General features: G+C 37.4%; 1 protein-coding gene across 1 annotated transcript; it reads left to right on the top strand.

The window, feature by feature from the left end:
• Positions 1-33: 33 nt before the first annotated feature.
• On the top strand, positions 34-21,815 carry LOC139724871 (solute carrier family 35 member E3-like). Its single transcript, XM_071635994.1, has 6 exons — positions 34-1,202; positions 3,350-3,460; positions 4,186-4,344; positions 4,817-4,899; positions 5,884-6,066; positions 21,702-21,815. Exons 1-6 carry the CDS (start codon positions 807-809, stop codon positions 21,787-21,789), a joined length of 1,020 nt encoding a protein of 339 aa, XP_071492095.1. The 5' UTR covers positions 34-806; the 3' UTR covers positions 21,790-21,815.
• Positions 21,816-22,893: the final 1,078 nt, after the last annotated feature.

Genomic DNA, 22,893 nt, shown 5'->3' with positions numbered 1-22,893 from the left:
AGTACAGCAGAAAGACTCCACTTCAGACCTTGCCAGATAAACTGAATTACAGTGAATACTGAAAAAGCGTTATTCGTATCCACACGTACACGTCGTAGTGTCCTAGCCTTTTCCTGCACCTGTTTCGACAGGCTGGTAACCTGGCACATTTTAGGTAGCTGTCACCGCACCGGCAAACCAACCATCGATTTTGATAAGCACCTACATGCCACCCAATACCTACCCACCCACGACGGCATACCCCGCAGCTACGGGTGATGAAACGGCCACGTATGTCGGTCACCGGTCCCAGCCCCGCTCTATGTGATTCGGTGATAAGTGTTGCAGAAACGGCGAATTAACTCTGACGAAGAGCTCAAAGCTTCGTTTTTGGATGCTCAGAAACCTGGGTATACTATTGCCATGCCGAAAAATTGAGTTTGTTGTCGGTTAACCTCACTAGCTAGCCCGGCCCAGCTTCAAGAAGAAGTGGACTCCACTGCACTGCACTGTCACTGACTCGGCTGGTAGCTGCAACCGGTGTACATCTATGGGGATTACCAGCATATCTCTGCGTCTACCTGATTACCAGAAACATTGGCGTATCGCAGAGTCGGCCCGTCCCGTCGGTTCCTCTGCATATTAAAGTCTTGGGTCCGGAAGTCGCAAGATTTGAATGTTGAGCTTGTGTAGTAGGCACTACTGGGCACGGCACAGCTGTAAACAGATCATTGCTTATATGCATTGTAATTGCAGGTCGGGTTCTAATCTTAGTTTGTCTGGCCACAGGAAGGAAGGAAGCTAGTGACCTATCAATTGAAGCAAAGATGGCCGAAGCAAGTCGACCTAGTCAGTTGAGAATAACAGTCTCTCTCATCATCAACCTGTGCTCGTCCATTCTGATCGTCTTTCTCAACAAGTGGCTCTATCGGAACTATGGCTTCCCAAACATTACGCTGACTCTACTTCACTTTCTCATGACTTCGTTGGGTCTGGTTGCCTGTTTAAATTTGGGGCTATTCAATAGAAAGAGCATTCCACTGATCAATGTGCTCCCACTGAGTTTGACATTTTGTGGATTCGTAGTTTTTACAAATCTTTCCCTTCAGAACAATACTGTGGGTACATATCAGCTGGCCAAAGCGATGACTACACCATGTATTCTGCTTATCCAGACTGTTCTCTATCACAAAACTTATTCAATGAAAGTGAAATTAACTTTGGTAAGTTGAGATGGATAGTGGTATTTCATATGACTTGTTTCCTAAGATTAGATATAGCTGAAGTAGAAATTAATCTTGCGATCAAGACACAAGATCATTGCTCTTTATTGTGAGGTAAAGTTTTGTATGCCTACATATTGGAGGAGTTCAATATATCAAAATGCAGTTCAGAATTGGCTCATGCGCATAGAAATACAAATGACCTTTCTTTTTTTTTTCTCAGTTGGATAAGCACTTCACTCTTTTCTTCAAAATGACAAAGTGTATACACTTGCCAAACATGAATTTATCAGTCATTTTCAAACAAAGGATGAACTTTGCACTGACCAGGTTTATCTGAATTGTCCATCAATTAACACTCGGGGAAAGCAGCCATTTCAGTATTTTGCATCTTTTTCTATTGATATTGCCAAGTACCACATTTGATGTTGGGTTGATTGTGCTTGCAAGCACCATTTACAAAAATTTCTTGAATGATTAGATCATACATCACAGATGCTTGTCTCAGTGACTTAAAACACCAATACCCAGTATGCCCTATTTGGTACTGACTTTTTTCTTCTCATAAGCAAAGTGGAACCCTAGACTGGGCTATTGTGAAGAAGTGATTTATTTATTTATTTATGTATGTATGTATGTATGTATGTATGTATTTATTTGTTTATTTATTGATTCATTTATTTATTTATTTTATTTTATTTCATTTTATTTTTGGTCGGAGTATAGGATTAAAGATTATTTAATTGTCAATAGGCCTAAGTAGAAGATTTAGATATGTGAAAGCAAAACCAGCAAAAAGTCACCAGACATGGACTTTCAAGAGCAGATTCTGAAAGATATACGCTTCAGCTCTTTTAGTAATGTACGACTCAATACAATAGACTGTCCTAACTCATCTGAATAATGGACAGAAAGTATGTGCACCCTAGAAAATGTTTCCTTAATAGAAAAGAGGCTTTTAAGTTTTTGTGCTCTGTGAAATGAATGGGACTGAAAACATGATGTAAAACTCCAAGGCAACCACTATGAAGGGATTATTGGAATAAGCTGTGATTTGGCACACATTCTGAATACTCTTTTCATAAATAATGTTAACTTTCAAAGGAGTTGCATTATCTTTTCAGAAGTTAATACTTAAAGAGTTAAAAGTGAAAGAAATGATAAGGGGCCCTAAAAACATACCTAATCACACTATTCAGCATAATGTGTTCTAGAAAAAAGCTTCTAAAACAGTTTCCAATTGTTTTATGATCCCAAGCTTTTGGGTAACTCTTTAAAAAAATTTAAGAAGTAAAGATTGAGTAAGTGGACCCATTTCACGCAGTGTACAAACGTGTTTACTACTAGTATACTCACTTGACACATGCATGTCTTCAGGGGAATTTTGTCCTGATATGATGTTACTATGTGTAAAAAAAGAAAAATCAGAAGAGTAGATCAATGATCATATGGAAAAGAATTAGACACACACCAAAAAAGTAACAAACTGTTAAAGTTTAGAGAGTAAACATTTGTGTGTGTGTGTGTGTGTGTAAATGATAAAAATTTTCTTCAGGTCTGTTCTTGATATTAACCCGTTGAGGACTGGTCCTGAGTATACTCGGGCAGGTGTCTATGGGAAATGCGTGCTGTAGCAAATTCAGTCCATCCTCAAGAGGTTAAACAGTGGAGTAATACATTTTTGAATATCCTTCTCAGCGGTGATGTTCTTTCTGTGCCAGAATATTAGAGGAAAATGAAATATTGTGAAATTTTGTCTGCAAAACAAATGGAGAGCAGCTTATCAAACACACGAAGTTCCCTACTTATCATACTCTCTAAACTTTATCAGTTTTAACTTTTTCTGTGTCTTATTTTTTCCATTCATTGTCACTGATCTACTTCTCTGATTTTTCTGTTTTCATACAAAGCAACATATTATTAGGATGGACCTTCTCTTTGCAATCACTTCACGAAAGGTTATGGTAGGACTTGACAGCACACACTATACTACTTCAGTGGTATTTCCTTGGTGCTTGCTGATTACATGGCATGGGAAATATATGAATACATGTATAAATCTTTGGTTGAAAAGTGATGATCTAATTCATGCAAATGCATACATTTTACATTATGATGCCATTTTCCTTTTTTTCCTTCTTCTCCAGATCCCCATCACCATTGGAGTTATTGTAAACTCTTGCTATGATGTAAAGTTTAATGTCACTGGAACCATCTATGCAGTAGTAGGTGTTTTAGTAACATCAGTGTATCAAGTGGTAAGTTTATCAACTATATACTTTTCATTACTTTTTTAATAACAGTGAAATGCATCAATGACAGATGCTACAGTCAAAATATCATGTTCATTATTGTTAGTTTTTTTTCCTCTCTTTAATTTTGTGTCAATAATGTCTGAGATTCAGTTACAATGATAAGCTGATCATGGCTTTAACCAGTTTTTAGTTCTTTGAGGGTAGTTTCCACATAGCCTAACCCTTTTCAACAGTCCACTCTTCAAGCATTTAACTGAGACACCTGCAATTGCCCACCTTATTACTGCCTAAATTGCCTGAAACTGCTGCTTTTAATAGTTTTATGCTTCGTCATTTTTTGTTTTCATATGGAATATCATGTCATTTGAAAGAGGTCAAAAGTCAACAAAAATATGTTAGAATTATTTCTGTGACACACCATTCTTGTGGTGTAAACTAAATAGGCTTTCAAGTAAGCATAACTTTACGTTGTATATTAGACCCCCCAAAAATGCAGTCAATACATAAGATTGAGTTCATGTAGATTAAGCCATTTCACCTACATGTATTTTGAGTCCTGCAAAATCAGGGTGTGCAACCTTTCAATGGTTTTGTGATGCACAATCATAATTGCAACCTGTTGGTAAACAGTGCCTGTGGCACAATGAAATGGTGGTCCAGAAAGAAAGAGTATAGTGTATTATGTTCTCACAAGCCCATTTTTTAAATGTGCATTTACACTTCTACAGTGGGTGGGCAGAAAGCAGCATGAATTTCAGGTGAACTCTATGCAGCTGTTGTACTACCAAGCTCCACTGTCGGCAGCCCTGCTCCTCTTCGTGGTGCCACTCAATGAACCTGTTGTTGGAGAGGGGGGCTTGTTTAGTAGCTGGCCACGAGAAGTTTATGTGAGTCGTTGTCACTTTTTTTTTCCTGGAGTGGAGAATGGTGCATGAGATACAAGTGAAGACTTGATGATATTTCTTATCAAAGTCATAGGATAATTGTGTGATGTTTAATATATATTTGCAAGTTATCATAACAGTTGTTAAGTCTTTTAACTGTGCCATATATTCAATAATTTGATGTGAATCTGGTAAATGCAAGAAAAACTGTGAAAAGTTTCCTTCTTTTTTGTTTGGCTAGAAGAGTAGACTTCTCTAGTCTTTATGCATCAGCAAAGCTTTCATTTGACACTTATGTAAACATAATGTCATGCTCAAAATAAGATATGTTGAGGACACATGTTTTTGGTAAATGTGATAGAAGGAGTTCTGGTCATGATTGTAAATGGCATCATCTATTTATCATCAGAGTTCAGGCATACATTTACCAACTGTTGAGTCTATCTTGTTTATTTTATCTCCTTTCTTTTTCCAGGTTATCTTACTGGCATCATGCTGCGTGGCCTTTTCTGTCAACCTGTCCATTTACTGGATCATTGGCAACACATCACCCATCACGTATCCTTGGTTTTAACTAAGTTTTCTTTTTCTTTTTGTTAATAATATTTTGGACGCTTTGTTGTAATAATTGTACAGTTTGTCCGAGTGGTGTTCAAAAACTTGTAAGTTATGCAGTCCACATTGCTGAGATGGTAGTACTCCAAAAATTGCACTAACATTATGTGTAATATTGTTTTTATGTCAAGATTATGGGACATAATTTGGAGAAAGCTAGTTTGAATGTGAGGCAGAAATAAATTTATGGTAGTAGAATGCTGAAAATCAGCAAGATGGTGATGATTTTTGTTATTCTTTTCGGGGGGGGGGGGGGGGGGGGTGCTAGGAGATAGGGGAGCCACATATGCTTTCCTTTTTATATATCTTGTCTAGATTATATTACGCGTACTTACATGGCGAAATGTAGCAAAACACAGCACAACGAGTTATGCAATGTACAGTGTCTCTCCATTGGAATTTTGTAGAAACAGAACTCCCATTGTTGGTAATGTGCTAACTCTGAGGTATATTATGTATGCCAACTTTATACCTTTCATCTTGTCTGTTTGGCATTTTGATGAATCTCAAGATTGCCTTGTGATTGTATGTATGTACAAGATCACTTGAAGGAAAACACACAAGTATTTTCATAGAAAATTTTTCATCCATTATGCATCATGGAATTACCTGACGTATCACATCACACATGATATGCAGACTTCTTAGACTCACATCTTCAGTGACAGGGAACTAATTTGATGATTGAAACTATGTGGATTTTGCTCTTGATGAATAAAAAAATTAATAAAAAAATTAATACATAAACAGAAAAGTAGCATTAATTATGACAGGATATAGAATACATAAATGAACATACATACCTACATACATAAGTACATACATTTTTAAAGTATATATATATTTTGTCAATGATTATCCTTTCGGCTAAAGAGTGTGTGTCGTAGAGTGTTAGGCCTCCTTGACTAATGCTTTTTTCTACCTCAGATACAATATGGTGGGTCATGCAAAGTTTTGCTTGACTCTGCTGGGTGGCTACTTCCTTTTCCATGATCCGTTATCCCTCAACCAGCTGGGTGGTGTCTTGCTGACACTGAGTGGAATCATTCTCTACACGCACTTCAAAGTCCAGGAACAGAACCAGGAGCAGAAGCTGCCAGATAAAATCTAGTAAGTGCACTCTTTAATGTGTACACTTGTTCTTGTTTTGCTGCCTGTCATGTTAAAGGTCCTGTTTATTTGATGCATTTACCGTGTAGGTGTGTTGTATCGAAAAACATCCTACATATACGATTTTTGCAATAAAGCCTAAAATATAAGGAGATATGAGTATTTTTCTCATTAAACCGTAAGTGTAGACGGTTTAGTCTGGAAACATTTTTATTATAACCATTGTTCACATTTTGTGTATTTACTAATACTTCACGTCGATTATACGGATTCAAATGTTTACAGTGGTTGTTTCTATCTCTAACTCACATTTTAGAACTATTTTAAAGCACTATAATGCAGGGTCTTTGTTGATAAATGCAGTCAATTACTGAATAGTAGCAAACTTTGAAATGCTATTAAAAGGCAGAAGACAATGACCAATTGGTATTCCAATGAACTTCGTCCCATGTTCAAGTTAATTTTTTTTTCTAGATGGAAGTGCAGTAAAACACACAGAATTGTGAATTACCTTGAAATTACCCCCCCCCCCCCCAAAAAAAAAGAAGTTTCATAATGGTTATGCTTCATTTCATCATGAAGCAGTAATGTGAGTCAGTTACATGGAATCATGTAAATTAGGTGATGATGCCATTGCCTTACATGTATCCCATTAACTTAGGCATACATGTCTGTGCTGGACTTCCTCTCTTGAAATGTATGTATGGAGAAGAAACTTCTTTTTACCACAGATGATTCTAATCTTACCTTGTAATGTTGTAACAATGCTGACTTATGTGCTGGCCCACTTAAAGGCATTATTTACTATTTGCAAATGAAACAAAAACCCAGCTTGAGTGCTTATGAAAAGTTCTAAAATGTGAGTTAGAGATAGAAATAACCAATGTAAAAATTTAAATCATTATAATCTATATTAATTATTGTTAAATATGCAAAATGTTAACAATAGTCGTAATATAATTGTTTCTAGACTAAACCGTCTACAGTTATGGTTTAGTAAGAAAAAAAAGTGATTATCTCATATTTTAGGCATTAGTGAGAAATATTTATATGGAAGAATGTTTTATGATACAGCTGACCTACACAATATCTTTAAAGTGGAGATGAGACTGAGGGATCCAATTGGGCGTCTGTCTGTTGTCCAGCTGTTGTCTGTCTAGTCTCGGTTGTCTGTCCACAAATATCTTCCTTCCAGACTTTATTATGATCAATAACTCTCCTACCATGACTCCTATCTGCCTATCAGACTCTCTTGTAACCAATAACTCTCCTACTATGAATCCTATCTGCCTTTCAGACTCTCTTGTGACCAATGACTCTCCTACCATGACTCTTATCTGCCTTTCAGAATATCTTGTGACCAATGACTCTCCTACCACGACTCCAATCTGCCTTTCAGAATATCTTGTGACCAATAACTCTCCTGCCATGACTCCTTTCTGCCTTTCAGACTCTCTTGTGACCAATCATGACTCCTATCTGCCTTTCAGACTCTCGTGACCAGTTGTCTCCTACCATGACTCCTATCTGCCTTTCAGACTCTCTTGTGACCAATACCACTCACTGAATATCTTGTGACCAATAACTCTCCTACCATGACTCCTATCTGCCTTTCAGACTCTCTCGTGACCAATAACTCTCCTACTATGAATCCTATCTGCCTTTCAGACTCTCTTGTGACCAATGACTCTCCTACCATGACTCTTATCTGCCTTTCAGAATATCTTGTGACCAATGACTCTCCTACCATGACTCCTATCTGCCTTTCAGAATATCTTGTGACCAATAACTCTCCTGCCATGACTCCTTTCTGCCTTTCAGACTCTCTTGTGACCAATAACTCTCCCACCATGACTCCCATCTGCCTTTCAGACTCTCTTGTGACCAATGACTCTCCTACCATGACTCCTATCTGCCTTTCAGAATATCTTGTGACCAATAACTCTCCTGCCATGACTCCTTTCTGCTCCCATCTGCCTTTCAGACTCTCTTGTGACCAATGACTCTCCTACCATGACTCCTATCTGCCTTTCAGACTCTCTTGTGACCAATAACTCTCCTACCATGATTCTTATCTGCCTTTCAGACTCTCTTGTGACCAATAACTCTCCTACCATGACTCCTATCTGCCTTTCAGACTCTCGTGACCAGTTGTCTCCTACCATGACTCCTATCTGCCTTTCAGACTCTCTTGTGACCAATACCACTCACTGAATATCTTGTGACCAATAACTCTCCTACCATGACTCCTATCTGCCTTTCAGACTCTCTCGTGACCAATAACTCTCCTACTATGACTCCTATCTGCCTTCCAGACTCTGTTATGACCAATAACTCTCCTACCATGACTCCCATTCCATCCTCGTACAGGTCAGAAGTGCACTGTTCAGGATCTCCATGTTATTGTGTTGTACAGGGTCACATGCTAAGTTTATGGTCAATTCATGTCACATACACATACAGTACAGATATTTTGTGTTTCTTCAAACATAAAAGATTAAAAAAAATATCAAAAATACTAAGTTCAGACATGTTACATATTGTGTTATCACATGCTAGATATTACCCCAAAGACTCCTGACAAATTATTTTGCAACCAGCACTCCAAATGTAGGCAAACATGGATCAGAGATGCAGCTTAGAGATCTTTATGTCATGGTGTTATCCAAGGGGCCATGCATCAGGTCAAAGTTCATAAATGTCACATGTATAAGTTTACCTGCAGAACTCTTATAACAAATAACGGTAACTCTTCAACTATTACTCCGCGTCCCATCGAAGACCAGCCATAATGATCATTGTCATTTCTTATGGTGGACTCCCTGATGTATTTTCACTTTCTTTGTTCTGTGTAAAATATGTTGTGTCACTTGTACTCAAATCTGATTAATTTTTTCATGCCAAAATAAAAACAAGCAAACATTAAGCTGTGACTAGACTTAGGTAAGAGATCTAAGTTTGCTATCAACATTATTGCATGTCCCCACCCCCCCCCCCCCCCCCACCCCCACCACCACCACCTTCTTTGATTACATTAAAAGGTATTTTATTTTGGTGAGTCTTAAGTTATGCTTCTTATCTTTTGTGCGCAATTTCCCCTGGTTGCTTTTGATTTTTTTTCCAAGCCATTCATTTCACATTGAGATATGGGAATGCATTCTACATATTCCAAAGTGGAAGAGATGCAATCTGGAAAATGCCTTGTTTAAAAGGTGGAGTTGATAATATCCCCTGAAATTCAAGATCTTACTTTCTGTCTGACAGGAAGGAAACTTGAAGAGTTTTGTTTGTAATTCTTTTTTTTTAATCATATAAAAAGTCAAATTTAAGATGGTGTTGCCTTTTAAATCTGATTTCTCAATTGGCATGCAATCATGTGAGTAGAATGTTATTCATTGTTGCCTGTTGCATCATCAGAGAAATAAATGATTTCTTTTTCTTTTCTTTTTTTTATTTGTAAAATACATCAAAGAACCAAAGAGTTTCTCAAGTCATGTAAATGAGTATGCTTCATTTTTCTGAGGAGGAAAAAAGTGTACAAGAACAGTGGATATGTATTGTTAAAAGGGCAAGGATATAGGGCCTTTTTCTACAAAGGATAATTTTCTTTCATAAACATGTAAAACTGGTCACACTCTTTTGAAAGATCAATATTTCTCAAAGACATCTTTATCAAATGAATTTGATATTGTTTCCAGTTCCCAGTAAAGCCCTATTTCATTGACGAACACCATTCCTGGAATCATAGCCTTTTTTCTCCTTTGCTTTATACTCTCTCAAACTTTCACTCATATATTTCCTTTTCTACCATATACCGGCTATATGCATAACTTTTTCCAGGTGAGATCTTCTACGTTTAACTCTTTATGTGCCACGTTCGTACACCCGACTCAGTCTGTTTGCATATCCTGCTCAAATGCACAAACTCGCCCAAACCAATCGATAAATTGCCAAATGCCTCGTTACAATGAAAGCGTTTCTTGCGATTCCATTCCTGCCACATGTAGCTTGCATTTTATGTGATGATTAACTATCAAGTGGTGTTCCCTAGTGGATTTGTTAGTAAATTACAACTTTCTGTCACTGTTTTGTGACTGTGCAAAAGTCATGCCTCTACAGTACTGTAGCTACTGATCATTTATTAAAAAGAAAAACAATCACAGATTTGGCATACAATTTACATCAAAGCAAAGCTTGGCATTTGCTCTAGAACTTGTGCTCATTACATTGTCAAGGGTTACATAAATTTATAAAAGTTACATATATATTTGAAAAACAAAATGCTTTCCCAAAGCATGACTATGTTGCTGTCTCAGATAATTTGGCACACAGTGGGTTTATACCATGGCACATAAAGAGTTAAGAAAAGGCCAAAACCTCATTTAAGCTTCTGCAAGAACAGGCCAGCACAGGTTTAGCTTTAAAGCTTAGTACGTGTAACCAGCTCAACTCCTTTGCATGATAATAACAAGGCAGCTTTGCTATGCCTGAAGATTCCTCATTGTGTGGCTTCAACATGGTGGACCAGAAGTGAACAATAGCCACAATAAGATGTGAGTGGGAACAAGATTTATGCGGGGCTAACAGAAAGAGAGAATTTTCTTTGTCTTTTTTCTTTGGAGGTGGGGTAGGGAGTAGTGAAACAAGATTTTGGTATTCTAAGGGAGTGAAGAGGATCATAGTGTTAACTGAGGCAAACAAGACAATTTTAGTGAAGAGCCTCAACATGATGGTAACGATGGCCTACCTAGATGTGCACAATCCTCCGTGGCTGGGGTAGTCGCATCAGCGGACACACCCCCTTCATGGAAACCTACCCAGAGAAGGTGTGTCTGTTAAAATGGTACCTCTCACTCTCTCCTACAGTTTTCTTGCCCGAGGGGAGGAATTTTGTTAATTGGACAGTTTCGATGTAAGGTCTCTTAACCTGTTGAGGACGAGTCCGGAATATACTTCGCCAAGTGTGTATGGAAAATGCGTGTTGTAGCAAAGTCAAACCGTCCTCAACGGGTTAAACAGGGCTTGAGTGTAAGTTGCCCAGGCCAGCAGACACTTGGACTTGTAGCAGCCTGCTTCACCATATGAATACACATCCCATAGATTGGGATTATTTTGAGTACCATTTGCATCATGGTTCAACACTGGAAAACACCATCACCAAATCAAGTGCCAAATAAAGACAATCCGTAAAGAAAAGCAACAATTGCCAGACACCTATATATACATTGTACATCCTAAAGAGATTATTCCTCAGTTTGAAAGTATGACCTGATTTGATTTAGTCACAGGGTTTCGATTTCTAGCAAAGATTTTTTTTTCTACAGTAGCTTAACATTACTGTGCTGTGCATAATTTATTGTTTCAGCTTTGTACAGTTTTGCAGGAATATTCTTCATGATTCAATTTCATTCAATAGTTTATCCATTAAAGAAACATCTTTGTCACTCTTGGTAGGGTTTACTAGTTGTGAAAAATGTGAACTTTGTTGCGTTTTGTGTGGTGTATTGATTTTCATGATTACCAAGTATAATAATGACAGCAAATCACAGAGCAGATCATATAGCATAATTTATAATTGTAGTGACTGACAAGAAAATAAATCAGATTAAAATGATAATTTCATTGAAGTGAAAACAGCATGGAAGTATGAAAGTGGACCATGGCACTTCCATGCCACTATCATAAATCAACATAACATATCTTGTTTTCAGTGGAAGTGTCCAAGCCATGACTAACTCCAAATGTGTACAAACAAAACCAAAATAAGAGAACAGATGAGATGAGGTCTAATTTAAGGCCTTTGACATTTCAGATGTATCAGGGGCTGTAATATCAAAAGGTCATAATGTCAACAAGATACTGTCAATATCAAATGTTATGTTGTGGGGAACTCTTTCACTAATTTCATACTCTCATGAATTTATGTGAAAAGAAACAAGAAAGTGAATATTTATAGGACTGTTCAACTAGTATACGGAGTGATTCATGTTCTCGAAATTATGAGCAAGTGTACCTCACTAGCAGTGGCCCTGCAAGAAAAAGCAATTTAATAGTGCAACAGTTTCCACTTTAACTGTAGTGCAAACGTTTCCACTTTGACTGCAATAGTGCTTTCAGATGTTTTCAGTGTGAAGTGGGCATGTGCTGATTGTTTCCATCTCTCTGTGTGTGCTGATACAGTGACTCTGACTCTACTAGTGTGAGCAACACGAGGAGGAGACTGTTGCCGTCCTAGAAATTTGCCATGTTGCCTATCTTTCTCTCTCATTCTGCACTTGACAGTCTTGGTAATGGAAACCTTTTCCTTCTATTTGCATGACTGCTATGTAATGCCATCCCATCCATATTAAAGCAGTATTACCCCCATCACCCTCATCAACCTTAACCCCCCCCCCCCCCCCAACAAAAAAGAGCAAATGCCAGATGTCACTGATACCTAATAATGGCATTAATGTTGTCTCCTTTGAGCTGAAACTTTACTTACTGTCTCCAAAAAAAAAATTTTTTCAGTAAATAATATCACCAGATATTAAAAGAAATTAAGATAGATTAAATGTTGATGATTTCCATTTATTTATCTCTTTATTTATCTATTTATTTATCTGTTTGTTTTTTAAGTTCTTGTCTTCACCTTCTTTAGCTTTAAGAGAATGAAGACATGTTTGGAATAATTCTTTCTCTTTTTAAAAAAGGAAACACCATGTTTCCAAAGTTTAGTCATGAGCAGTGATACCACATTACTGCAGTTGTTTGATTAACTCTGCATTTGAAAAGTTAAGCAGATATGACTAGAATACACATTAACATAATGCCTTTAATTGGCAGCTACTAATGTGGGGCTGAACTAAAATGATTTATTTATTATAAGGTATATCACTAATTATCTTGCTGACACTTATTCTGGCAAAATGCATGCTTACCTATGAAAGTTGGCTGAACATATGCCATAAACTTTTATTTCAGAATACAATTTTAAGTCAATTACAGTTGTTAAGAACCTGCAAATTTTTCCAAGGAACTTTCGTTTATAATCTGTAAGAGTTGATTTAGAATTTGAGTTTATCTTAAGTGGACATAGATGGAGAGTAGAGTGTCATTTGTTAACCCGATGAGGACAGACTGATTTTGCTACAACATGCATTTCCCATAGACACCTGCCCAAGTATGATACCTGGGACTCATCCATTTGTTAAGTGCACTATCTTTTGTGGCATGATTTTTAGTTTCTTGCATGACTTATCACTACAACTTAGTTTTCTCTGTTGAAGCTTTATTTTGCCATTTCATGCCAAAGGACATTTTGTCATTACTGTACCCCTGCCATTCTCCTCTGCTCTGATGGGTCTACATTACAGCATGCTCATTCATGCCAAACTTTTACTGAAGAGGTATCAAATTTTGCATCTGAAAGATCATCTAAGTGTTGCAGGGGTTCCACATTGAATTATCAGAACTACAACATTGCAATGCATTCACCGTTAGGTCCTACCCAATCCTCTGTAAGAAAGAAACTGGAAGTTTGTATGCAAATTGGCTGCTATGTCTCATGAAATTGCTTGCTGTGCATTTCAAGTAAGACAAAGGGGACTCATTCTTTTCCTTTTACTTTTATCTGTTCTTCAGTTTTGTATTTCGTATCTTTTTGTGTGATTTTTTTTCATGTTTAATTTTTTGTGTGTGACAAAGTGGACTCATTCTTTTCATTTCATTTGTATCTGTTCTGCATTTTTCTCTTTTTCCCAAGCAATCTGCTGGTCGCACCTTATAAGGCATTCTGTGTATTCTCACCCTTATGCTTATGCCATACAAACTATTAAAATGCTTTGGTAACCTGAGTGCATGAAAAAACAAAAAGAAATTACTTAGAATCTCAATGTCATAGGTAATGATCAATTTCCAAAGAATAATAAGACAGACATGTAGGGGTACTTGAAGAGCATTTTAATTGATACTCAAGCAAATGAAAAAACAAGAACAAAAACACACACACCCACACACACACACACACACACACACACACACACACACACAACAGCCCCCCCCCCCCAAGACATGACAATGTATACTTCATGATCATACTGTGCAAAATTATACTTCATAATTCCTTCAGGGATTACGTTGACAAGAGAGACCCGCTGACGCATGCGCAGATACCCCAATTCTTTGACGGCGCATTTGCACTGAAGCACGGCGTCGGATGCCCATTTTCCCCCTGAAAATATTGGCGTGATCCTCAAGAGTAGGTTAGCGCTTTAGTGGAAAATTCATAGAATATTGTAAATCAGCATTCTGTGTTCATTGAGGTACAAAATTGTGCCATATTGGTGGTGCTACATTGGCGGTTGTAAAGTGAAATCTGTAAATGCAAACAATGTCCCGCTTAAAGGTTAATTCACGCTCCTTTTAAATTCAAGCATCGAAGAGTTCCTCGAGTGGGATCATCACAAGAACTTGAAAGCATGTGCGCCTGCTGTATGTATTGAATAGCGATTTTGTTTTGATCTTACGTACCAGAAAGCAATGTTTGAGAACATAATTGGTGATGGTGCAGTACAATGAATGTGTGTATTTGCCTGAGCTTTGGCTCATGCATGCAGCTGTTTAACCAGTGTGCATTGCCATGTTAGAGCTAGCATTGCATTAATGCTGCACATAGCCAATAGGGCTGCTGTGAATATGTTGGTTGAGAATGATAAGGGCGTTAAGTTGCTCCTAAAGCCATTGGCCCAAATTCACGAAGGTGGTACAAATGAAATCATGGTTTAAACCATGGAAATTTGTATGGAGCGCCAAGTGTCGCATGGCCTATTTCATTACGAAATAAGTCGAAATGAACATTTCATCAACGAAATGGTCATTTCGTCGATGAAATGACTGATTTCATAACGAAATAGGCCATGCGACACTTGGCGCTCCTTACAAATTGTCCACGGTTTAAACCATGGTTTCAATTGTACCACCTTCGTGAATTCGGGCCATAGTGTTACTTATTTTTGTGAACCGACGATTACTCACCTCCCTGATGTGTCTAAAGTAATGATGTGTTACATCATACGTACAATTTATCGTCCAATCACCTGGCTTCTACTGGTTTAATCCACACTTTAGTATTCAATTCCTCCTGATGTTCTGCCTGTATCCTCATGCACAGTACGTGTATCCTGGAGTCCTCATCCTCCTCTCCTTGTTCTCAATGCTGTAGGTGTCTGTAGGTGTTACCTAACGTCATGCTGCTCACCACTTACCACCAGTCTACCCTTCTACCTGCCATGGCTCTTCTTCCATTTCTGCGTGATACGATTCCATTCCTTCTCTTCATCGAACATCAACTTATGACTCACTTTCCCAACATTACATCTGCAGGGTGTAGATTTCTCCTCATATTTCCTTTGTCGTTGTTGTTGTTGTTGTTGTATGGATTGAATAGTTTTGTTTTTTGAGTTTTTTTTTGTGGTAGAAAGTTCTTAAATGGATTGAAACAGGGTTTTTTGTGTGTGTGCTAGAAAGGTCTTTAAAATGTCTCCCAGTTGAGCATAGTAGTGCACATGATCATATCAAGGAAAATAATGAGGTTTGATTTTGACATTTTTTAAGTTGAATGTTATTGTTCTTAAGATTGTGATATTAAATATGTCTTACAGATAGTAGTGATACAGACATGATAGTCCTTCTAATGTTTTTTTTTTTTTCCAGAGAACTAGTTATGAATAGAAGAGAAAGAGAGGGAGAGAGGGAAATTTGTGAGATTATGCAAAATAAATCAAACATGATATGTGAAGGTCAGTGAGATGATATAGAACAGTACTTCTCAACCAGTGGGCCATGAAGCTTTCTCAGGTGGGCCACGGTATCTTTCCAAGATAAGAACAAAAAAGATTTGTTTTCGACTTACAAATGTATGTAACTGAGACTGAAAAACCTTTGCAGGAGTCAAAGTGGGCCTTAGGTTTAAAAAAAAAAAGAAGGTGGAGAAGCGCTGATGTAGCATACAAGTTTCCGATTTGAAGCAAATGGGGAAAGAAAATCAAGTTTCTTATCAATCCTAGTTGTAGGCATCATGCTAATAGCAAGAAGGAAAGCTTGATCAAATAATTAGGGCTGCTTCTGAGGTCTAAGTCAAGACAAGCTTCTCGGCTTGTTCCCACATGTCTTTTCATGGCTCTGTAATGATGATGAAGATTGGTAATGGGTAGCACACACACTGAGCCTATGATCAATGCTCACTTTTCTTCCACAAGTTCAAACCAGTAAGGATTTTCTTTTCATTTTTTCCCCATTTTTTTTTTTTAGGGAGGGGGGATTGTGTAGAAATTGTAAAAATGCACTCACAAGCATTCCCTGGAAGATATTCTCTCATTTGTCTGCTCACTAACATTTCAAGTACATTAACAACTTGCATTCATGCAGCACAACATATTGGCCTATCCCTGACTTGAAGACAAGGTACTATAAAAGTAGATATTTTCACTTGTTATTTTTCGTGCTGGGCCGGGTATGATCGAGTTCACATTTTATTCTGCAGCAAATATTTGTGTGCTGTCATTTTTGTGCTAGTTTTTGGTCATGCGACATGCACAAAAATTTTTACACCAAAATATTCCACTTTTACTGCGGACATCTGTACAAAAGGGGCCAGAGTTTGGCAACTGGATGTTACCACAATTCTCTCTGAATTCTTGGAACATTTTGAAGTGATTTGAACCCAACTTTACTCAGTTTACCATAATCAATGATGAGCTTTGTGGCAATTTCTACAATATACTGTACCTTCTCTAATATGTTAGGGTTACTTTTCTAGTATTCAGTGTAGTCAAACTGTAGGTCTTGGGATGAGTTCAATTATACCTTTCTTTTGATATCAAAAAGCACAAAATCAGAAAAACCAACCGGCAAAATGTCCTCGTTAGAGTGAATGTTTGTGTAAGCTTCTTTCACATGTTGATATTTTACTGTCTATAGGCTCAGCATGAATACATTGACTGTCTAAAGATACATATATGCAAAAGAAAAAAAAAAGGAAAAAAATAGATCTCTTTTTTTCTTTTAACTTGAGAATAAGTCAGGCTATTGAACTCATCTGCTGTAAAGCTTGGCAGGAAATTGGAGCTGATGGCCTCTTTTGTTGCATGAAATTGTCAAGAATGGTCACCAGCATTCAAAACATATAGTGTAGACAAGAACTTTTGAGTGCACTTCAATTTTCATGAATTTTGGCTCCAGCAGATTTTGTGAAATTAAAATGTGTGCGAACAGTTCTGGTTTTACAGTTTATGCTCCAGGGTAATAATGTAGCTGAAATACTGTTGTGATGGCTAGGTTAGCCATACCAAAACTGCCGGAGACTTATTGCCTACCTCAATTTAAATTTCTGTTCAAAGCAATAGTGCAGAAGTGCTGTGAATGCTACATGACAATCAGAAATGTGTCCAATCTGGTAAACAGGTTGGAGAAGAGCTGAATGAAATGATATCATGCTTAAGCACATACATGTGTTAGGGTTTCAAAGTTACCCAGTGGCATTATTATTAAAGAATATTTTTTCTTAAGAAATGCTAGTACTTTTAACAAGCAGCTTGCTGAGTTTATGTCTTATTTGCAGATGAGATGTGAAGCTGATGTGAAGATTTTAGATTTTGTAATTTATCTGATATTATGATGAATTCTCATCCAAATGTTATAGAAAAATATGTACGTTTGCCTGAGTTTTATGGTAATCAACCATTTATCTATTTTTTTTTGCCTACGATGTTTATTGAGTGCTATTCCATTGACAGTGGGATAATAAAATCATTGGAGTTAGTGTGTGGCCAAGAATGGGCTGAATCTGTGTTCCTTACAAGTCATTAGGCTTTGACTTTTTTTTCTTTGACTGTTTTGGATGCATTTTCTTTAATAGTAAATTATGGTGTACTGTAGTCACAAAGTATAATCTAATCTCTTGCCTCAAAATGTAAGTTAATCTTAGCCTTTGGTAGATTCGAACAGTTTGTAAACTTAAGTGGTCATTGACATTGATTTAGAATAAACTCAGATATCTGAAACAAAAATAGACATTTGATCAGTAATTTGTTGAATTTGTGGTGTAAACCCCTGGTTATCATGTTTATGAAATAATAACAGTTTAACAAAATGTTACCTGTTATGACAGCATTTTTTTAGATAATGAAAAAAGAAGAAGATGGAATTACAACCAGAGAGAAATGGGGAGAGACAGGTAGTGAGAGAGAGAAAAGGAGAGAGACAGAGAGGGAGGGAGAGAGGTTAAAGGGGAAGGGCATGAAAAATCTTCCTCTTTCTTTTGTATGAATGCCTTCAAATGTACACCCAGTACAAGAACACAAGCATGGCACTGCCAAGCAAGCATCAAATAAAGTGGGTAAAAAACATAGTGTTTAGGCTGTATGGACCAGGGATTTGAACTTGGGATCTCCTCATGTAAGCATCCAAGCTCTTGTCCACTTTAGCACAGTACTGCCATAATAATGTGTTGAAGGCAAATTAGTAAAGCATGGCAGATGCCACATTTTCAAAAGCGGGGGGGGGGGGGGGGGGGGGGGGGGGGGGGGGGCTTCCAGGAACTTTTGGGCCACTTCTGGGTTTCTTCAGCTGACAAGCAAAAAAACAAAAACAAAACAAAGAAGGGGTCTACAGCTCATCTTTCCACCTCATTAAAAAAAGGTCTTCAGCGCAAAAACAGAAACTTCTTACCGCGCTCAATGGTTTCATTCTATTTTTTTTTTCTAGTGCCACTTCTGGGGTAAAAAAAAAGTGGGGGGCCAAGTGGTGACACCCTATGTATTCCTATGTATGAGTGCAAAATAAAGTTGCACCCATAAGGCGTTGCATCAAAATTATACCTTGCAGGATCCTGCCAGATCCTGATTTTGATGCAACACCTAAATAGAATTTGAATGGCATGCCACTTAGAAAGCCGTCAAATTGATACATTATATATCGGCTATCTGAAGATAAGATATTCCTTGCATTGCCAAGTGTGATGCAGTATAAAAAGAAGTTTCAAATGAATGCAGCTTCTTAGAAATAATCTTGTCCACCAATGAACCGTGTGGGTTGTTGGAGTTTCAATTGGCAAAAAATGTCCCACTTCCATTTAACAAAGTTGTGTGGTCAGTATACTGTAGCAGGTGTAAAGCCAGACACATTCCAGACAGAGTATTTATTCTTCCTTGCTAAAAAAAAAAACACACAGAGACACGCATCCAAGAAAAAACACATAGAATCTTGTAAACATTGTCCCTTTATTATCAGTGTGGTTATGATGAGGACTGTGCCATGAGCTTAGGAAGAGTACATAGTATACTCAGTCTCTGGCTTTTATAGAAGTTTGTGTGCAAATTGCATTATTCATGACTACTAAGCAAATATATTTTTGGCTTAGTGTTGAAAACCAGTCTAGGTCTTATGCATGTTATCAAGCTTTATATAATAGTGAATACATGTCAGCGTTTGACATCAGCTGTGGCCCAGTGGCCAGGGACCAATAAAAATTGATGTTGGGCCACCTAATTTCAAAAGGGCTATCTGTTTGTGGTCCAATCAGGCAGCTAATATTAACAACAAAATATTTCCTTTTATTTCAGGCCACTACATTATTTTTCAGGTCTCCAAAATGTCAAATGTAAAGATTTTAGTGGCCTGAGTGCGCCACCACAGAAACAAAAATTAAGATTGAGTCCTGATAATGCATGTATACATGTATTACAGTATGCAATGTACATGGAGCATTGGATAGGGATTGTTTTGTTGTTGGTTGTATGTTGTTTGTTCAGCGTTTGTTGTTTTTAATACTAGCATCTGAGCTGTTACACTGCTGCAAATCAACTGTAGTCTTCACTTTCTTATTTTTCTGTAGCTCTTTTTTTGGGGAACCCAAATATCAAGAAACTGTGTTGAATGATAAAGGTGACAAATGAAATAGCAACAGACTTTAGATAAATAGATCTGCAGACGACAACAGTAAAGGTAGAACGCAAATTTACCTTCATTTTGCATGCTTGAAAAATAAGTTTCCCGCTGAAAACTCGACCTGTGTATCAGAAATTTTAGTAGCCTAATGTTTTTGATATTCCTGGCTACATCATCACTAACCTTCTTTCTGCTGACTCTAAACATCCACCATGTCCACCTTGCAAGCATGCCAGAGTTGGTCAGTTTTAGTGTAAATACAGAGGTGAGATGAACAACCTTTAGCATTCTTGTGAGTTCAGTAGGGCAGGTTTCAAAAGCAGTGTAAATGTCATGGGGAGGGTGAATTCTGTGGGGAAACAAGAAGAGTGTACCGTGTGCAAACTACGGAAGGGAACTAAGGTGTGGTTTATGTGTGAATGCAACTCAAGTGTCAATGTATGTATTTGCCGCATTGAGGAAGAAAAGGAGGTCTAAGGTCACAATTTCATATGAGATTGAAGTCAAATGCATCTGCAGTATCCAGCTTCATGTGATGATGACAGATAAAGGAGGTAGTACTTATGTTACCATAGTGATAGTTTTACTTGAAATTGCCCTCAGGAAACATGATAAAACAAACAAACAAAAACAAAAAGACAAAATTAAAATGGCAGCTATATTGAAAGTTTTCACACATTATGTATGCATCAAAATAATGCCTGGTTTTCTTTGCAGTTTTAACTCTGATACAAATATCATCTGTCCTTAAAAGATTTTTGTTCAAGATATTATGCAAGCATTTGAGACACTTCTCTGTGAAAATAATTTATCAAATCCTTTGTTGGGGGGGGGGGGGTAGTAAAAACATTATTACCACATTTTGAAGTCTCAAAGCTGTTCCTTTTTTCCTGTATCTAGAATGTATATAGACTCTATTTTGTCTGTTACTCCTGTATAACAGTCTTTTTCCTGATTCACCTCTAACTGATACTTTTAAGTCTTACCCAATGCTGCAACCCTGCTTTTGATTCCATTTGATTAGAAAGAGCGGTTGCAGATTTATGGTATTCTTCATCCAGACCCTCTTCCATGCTGTTAATCATCTCATTCGTGTCATCTTAATCATTGATAATTTGATGAATTGCCTAAAAAATGCTCTCCCTCAAAACATCTCCCACCCCCAGCTTCATGCTTCACCCCTTAATCTACTGTCCCTCCATCCTCTCCCATTTAAACTGTACTTACTTCAGTTCCATGGTCCAGGGAAAGTACTTCCCAGGCTTCTAAAAAATTGTCATTCATGCCACAACCCTCATGCCTCAACCCCTCACATCACATTCACGACTATTCACCAGCAAAACTATTACTGTAGTGATGGTATTACTTGTACTTATACACGTAAGTTTTAAAACTTATCTTTATCTTCTTCTACTTCCAGTCTGTCATGATTGTCATATGATATTTCATTACTTCTATCTCATCAAAAGCTAATTTTTAAGAGCTTTGCAAGGCAAGAAATATCAATGTACTGTTCTTGGTGTCTGTACTCGGGTGATGATATTCAAAACATAGTCTGGTACAGCCCTCTTTTTATGGTCAGCAAAGTTAACCTCAAGAAGGAACATTTCAAAAGACTTTTGATGATGATCGTATAAAAGTAATTAACAAGAACAACAATATTTCAGTGCTTTCTGATCTTGTCTTGTTGTTTTTTAAATCCCTTACAGTGAGACAAAGAGTGGTGAATCCAATGCCTCTGGTTATTCTGACTTGAAGCTGTCCAGCCTAGAGAAACAAAGTGGTCCATCGAACTGATTGACTTCACCAGGTCCTGATTAGAATGATGAAAACCCTGTGTATCATCATACATGATTGTGTTTGTGTGCTCTCATTGTTTCCAAGTATCTTACACATTGCATAGTAGGACTCCAAGATGTTATTAGTTTATATTTCATATACTTAATCTCTCTGTCGCTTTGTGTACTTATATATAGTCATGTGGATAATTATGGTAATTTAAATGTGATAAATGATCAGACAAATCAAAGTCTCATCTAGAAAGCTATTGAACAACCAATAATGGATGATAATCTTTGTTTTTCGGTTATTTATGCAACATATACAGCAGAAAGTCTTGTGTTTTTATCAGGCTGTCTGATATGAAAGCTAGACGAAAAGTGCTGCAGAAGTAGATCCACTCTCCCCCTTTGGAACCCATCTTTCTGATACTACAGCGGTGTCAAAAGACCATTAGAAACATTTGGTAGCACAAAAAGAATAGATCTGTTTTGTTCTTTGTTTTGTTTTGTTTTTAAGAAAAAATTTGTTTTACAACTACTTAGTTGTTGTATACTTGTGAGCATGTTAGCTGCCAAAATGGAGATTGACTATCTATATCAGACACACCAACGCAACCGTGTACAACTGGCGTGACAGAACAGTAGCATTGACATTGGGGAAGTTAGGATGCCACTAGTTTTTATGGTAATTTGCATTCAGTAAATATGATTACATTAACAGTTAGAGCTGGATGCTCGGAAAATTTGGAATCAGAATTGTAATCGTGCTGTCGTAAAGTTTGCAGCTTTGACTTCCACTGTATGCACATTGTCAATCAGAGACAGGTTACTGTAAAACGAGAAATTTTCGCGTGCATTTTAATTTCGCGAATTTCGCGAGCGCCAAAATTCGCGAAATTAAAATGCACGCGAAAGTTTTTATTTACACTACATGCATTGAACGCCAGTGGCAATTCGCGAAAATTTCATGCCGCGAAAAAGGCTGCCAGCTCCAATTCGCGAAAATTTCATGACGCGAATATATCATATTTTACAGTATATGAAACTGGTTGAATTCATCAAACTCACACAGAATCAGGAGAAAACATTAGAACATTGCAAATATGAGTTAGAAATAAAC

Source organism: Diadema antillarum, unplaced genomic scaffold (assembly GCF_040938485.1).
Source record: "Diadema antillarum isolate AM-2024a unplaced genomic scaffold, OU_Dant_1.0 seq00000002_RagTag, whole genome shotgun sequence".
NCBI lineage: Eukaryota > Metazoa > Echinodermata > Echinoidea > Diadematoida > Diadematidae > Diadema > Diadema antillarum.
The sequence above is the reverse complement of the archived record's forward strand: the minus strand, read 5'-3'. Positions and strand labels throughout refer to the sequence as shown.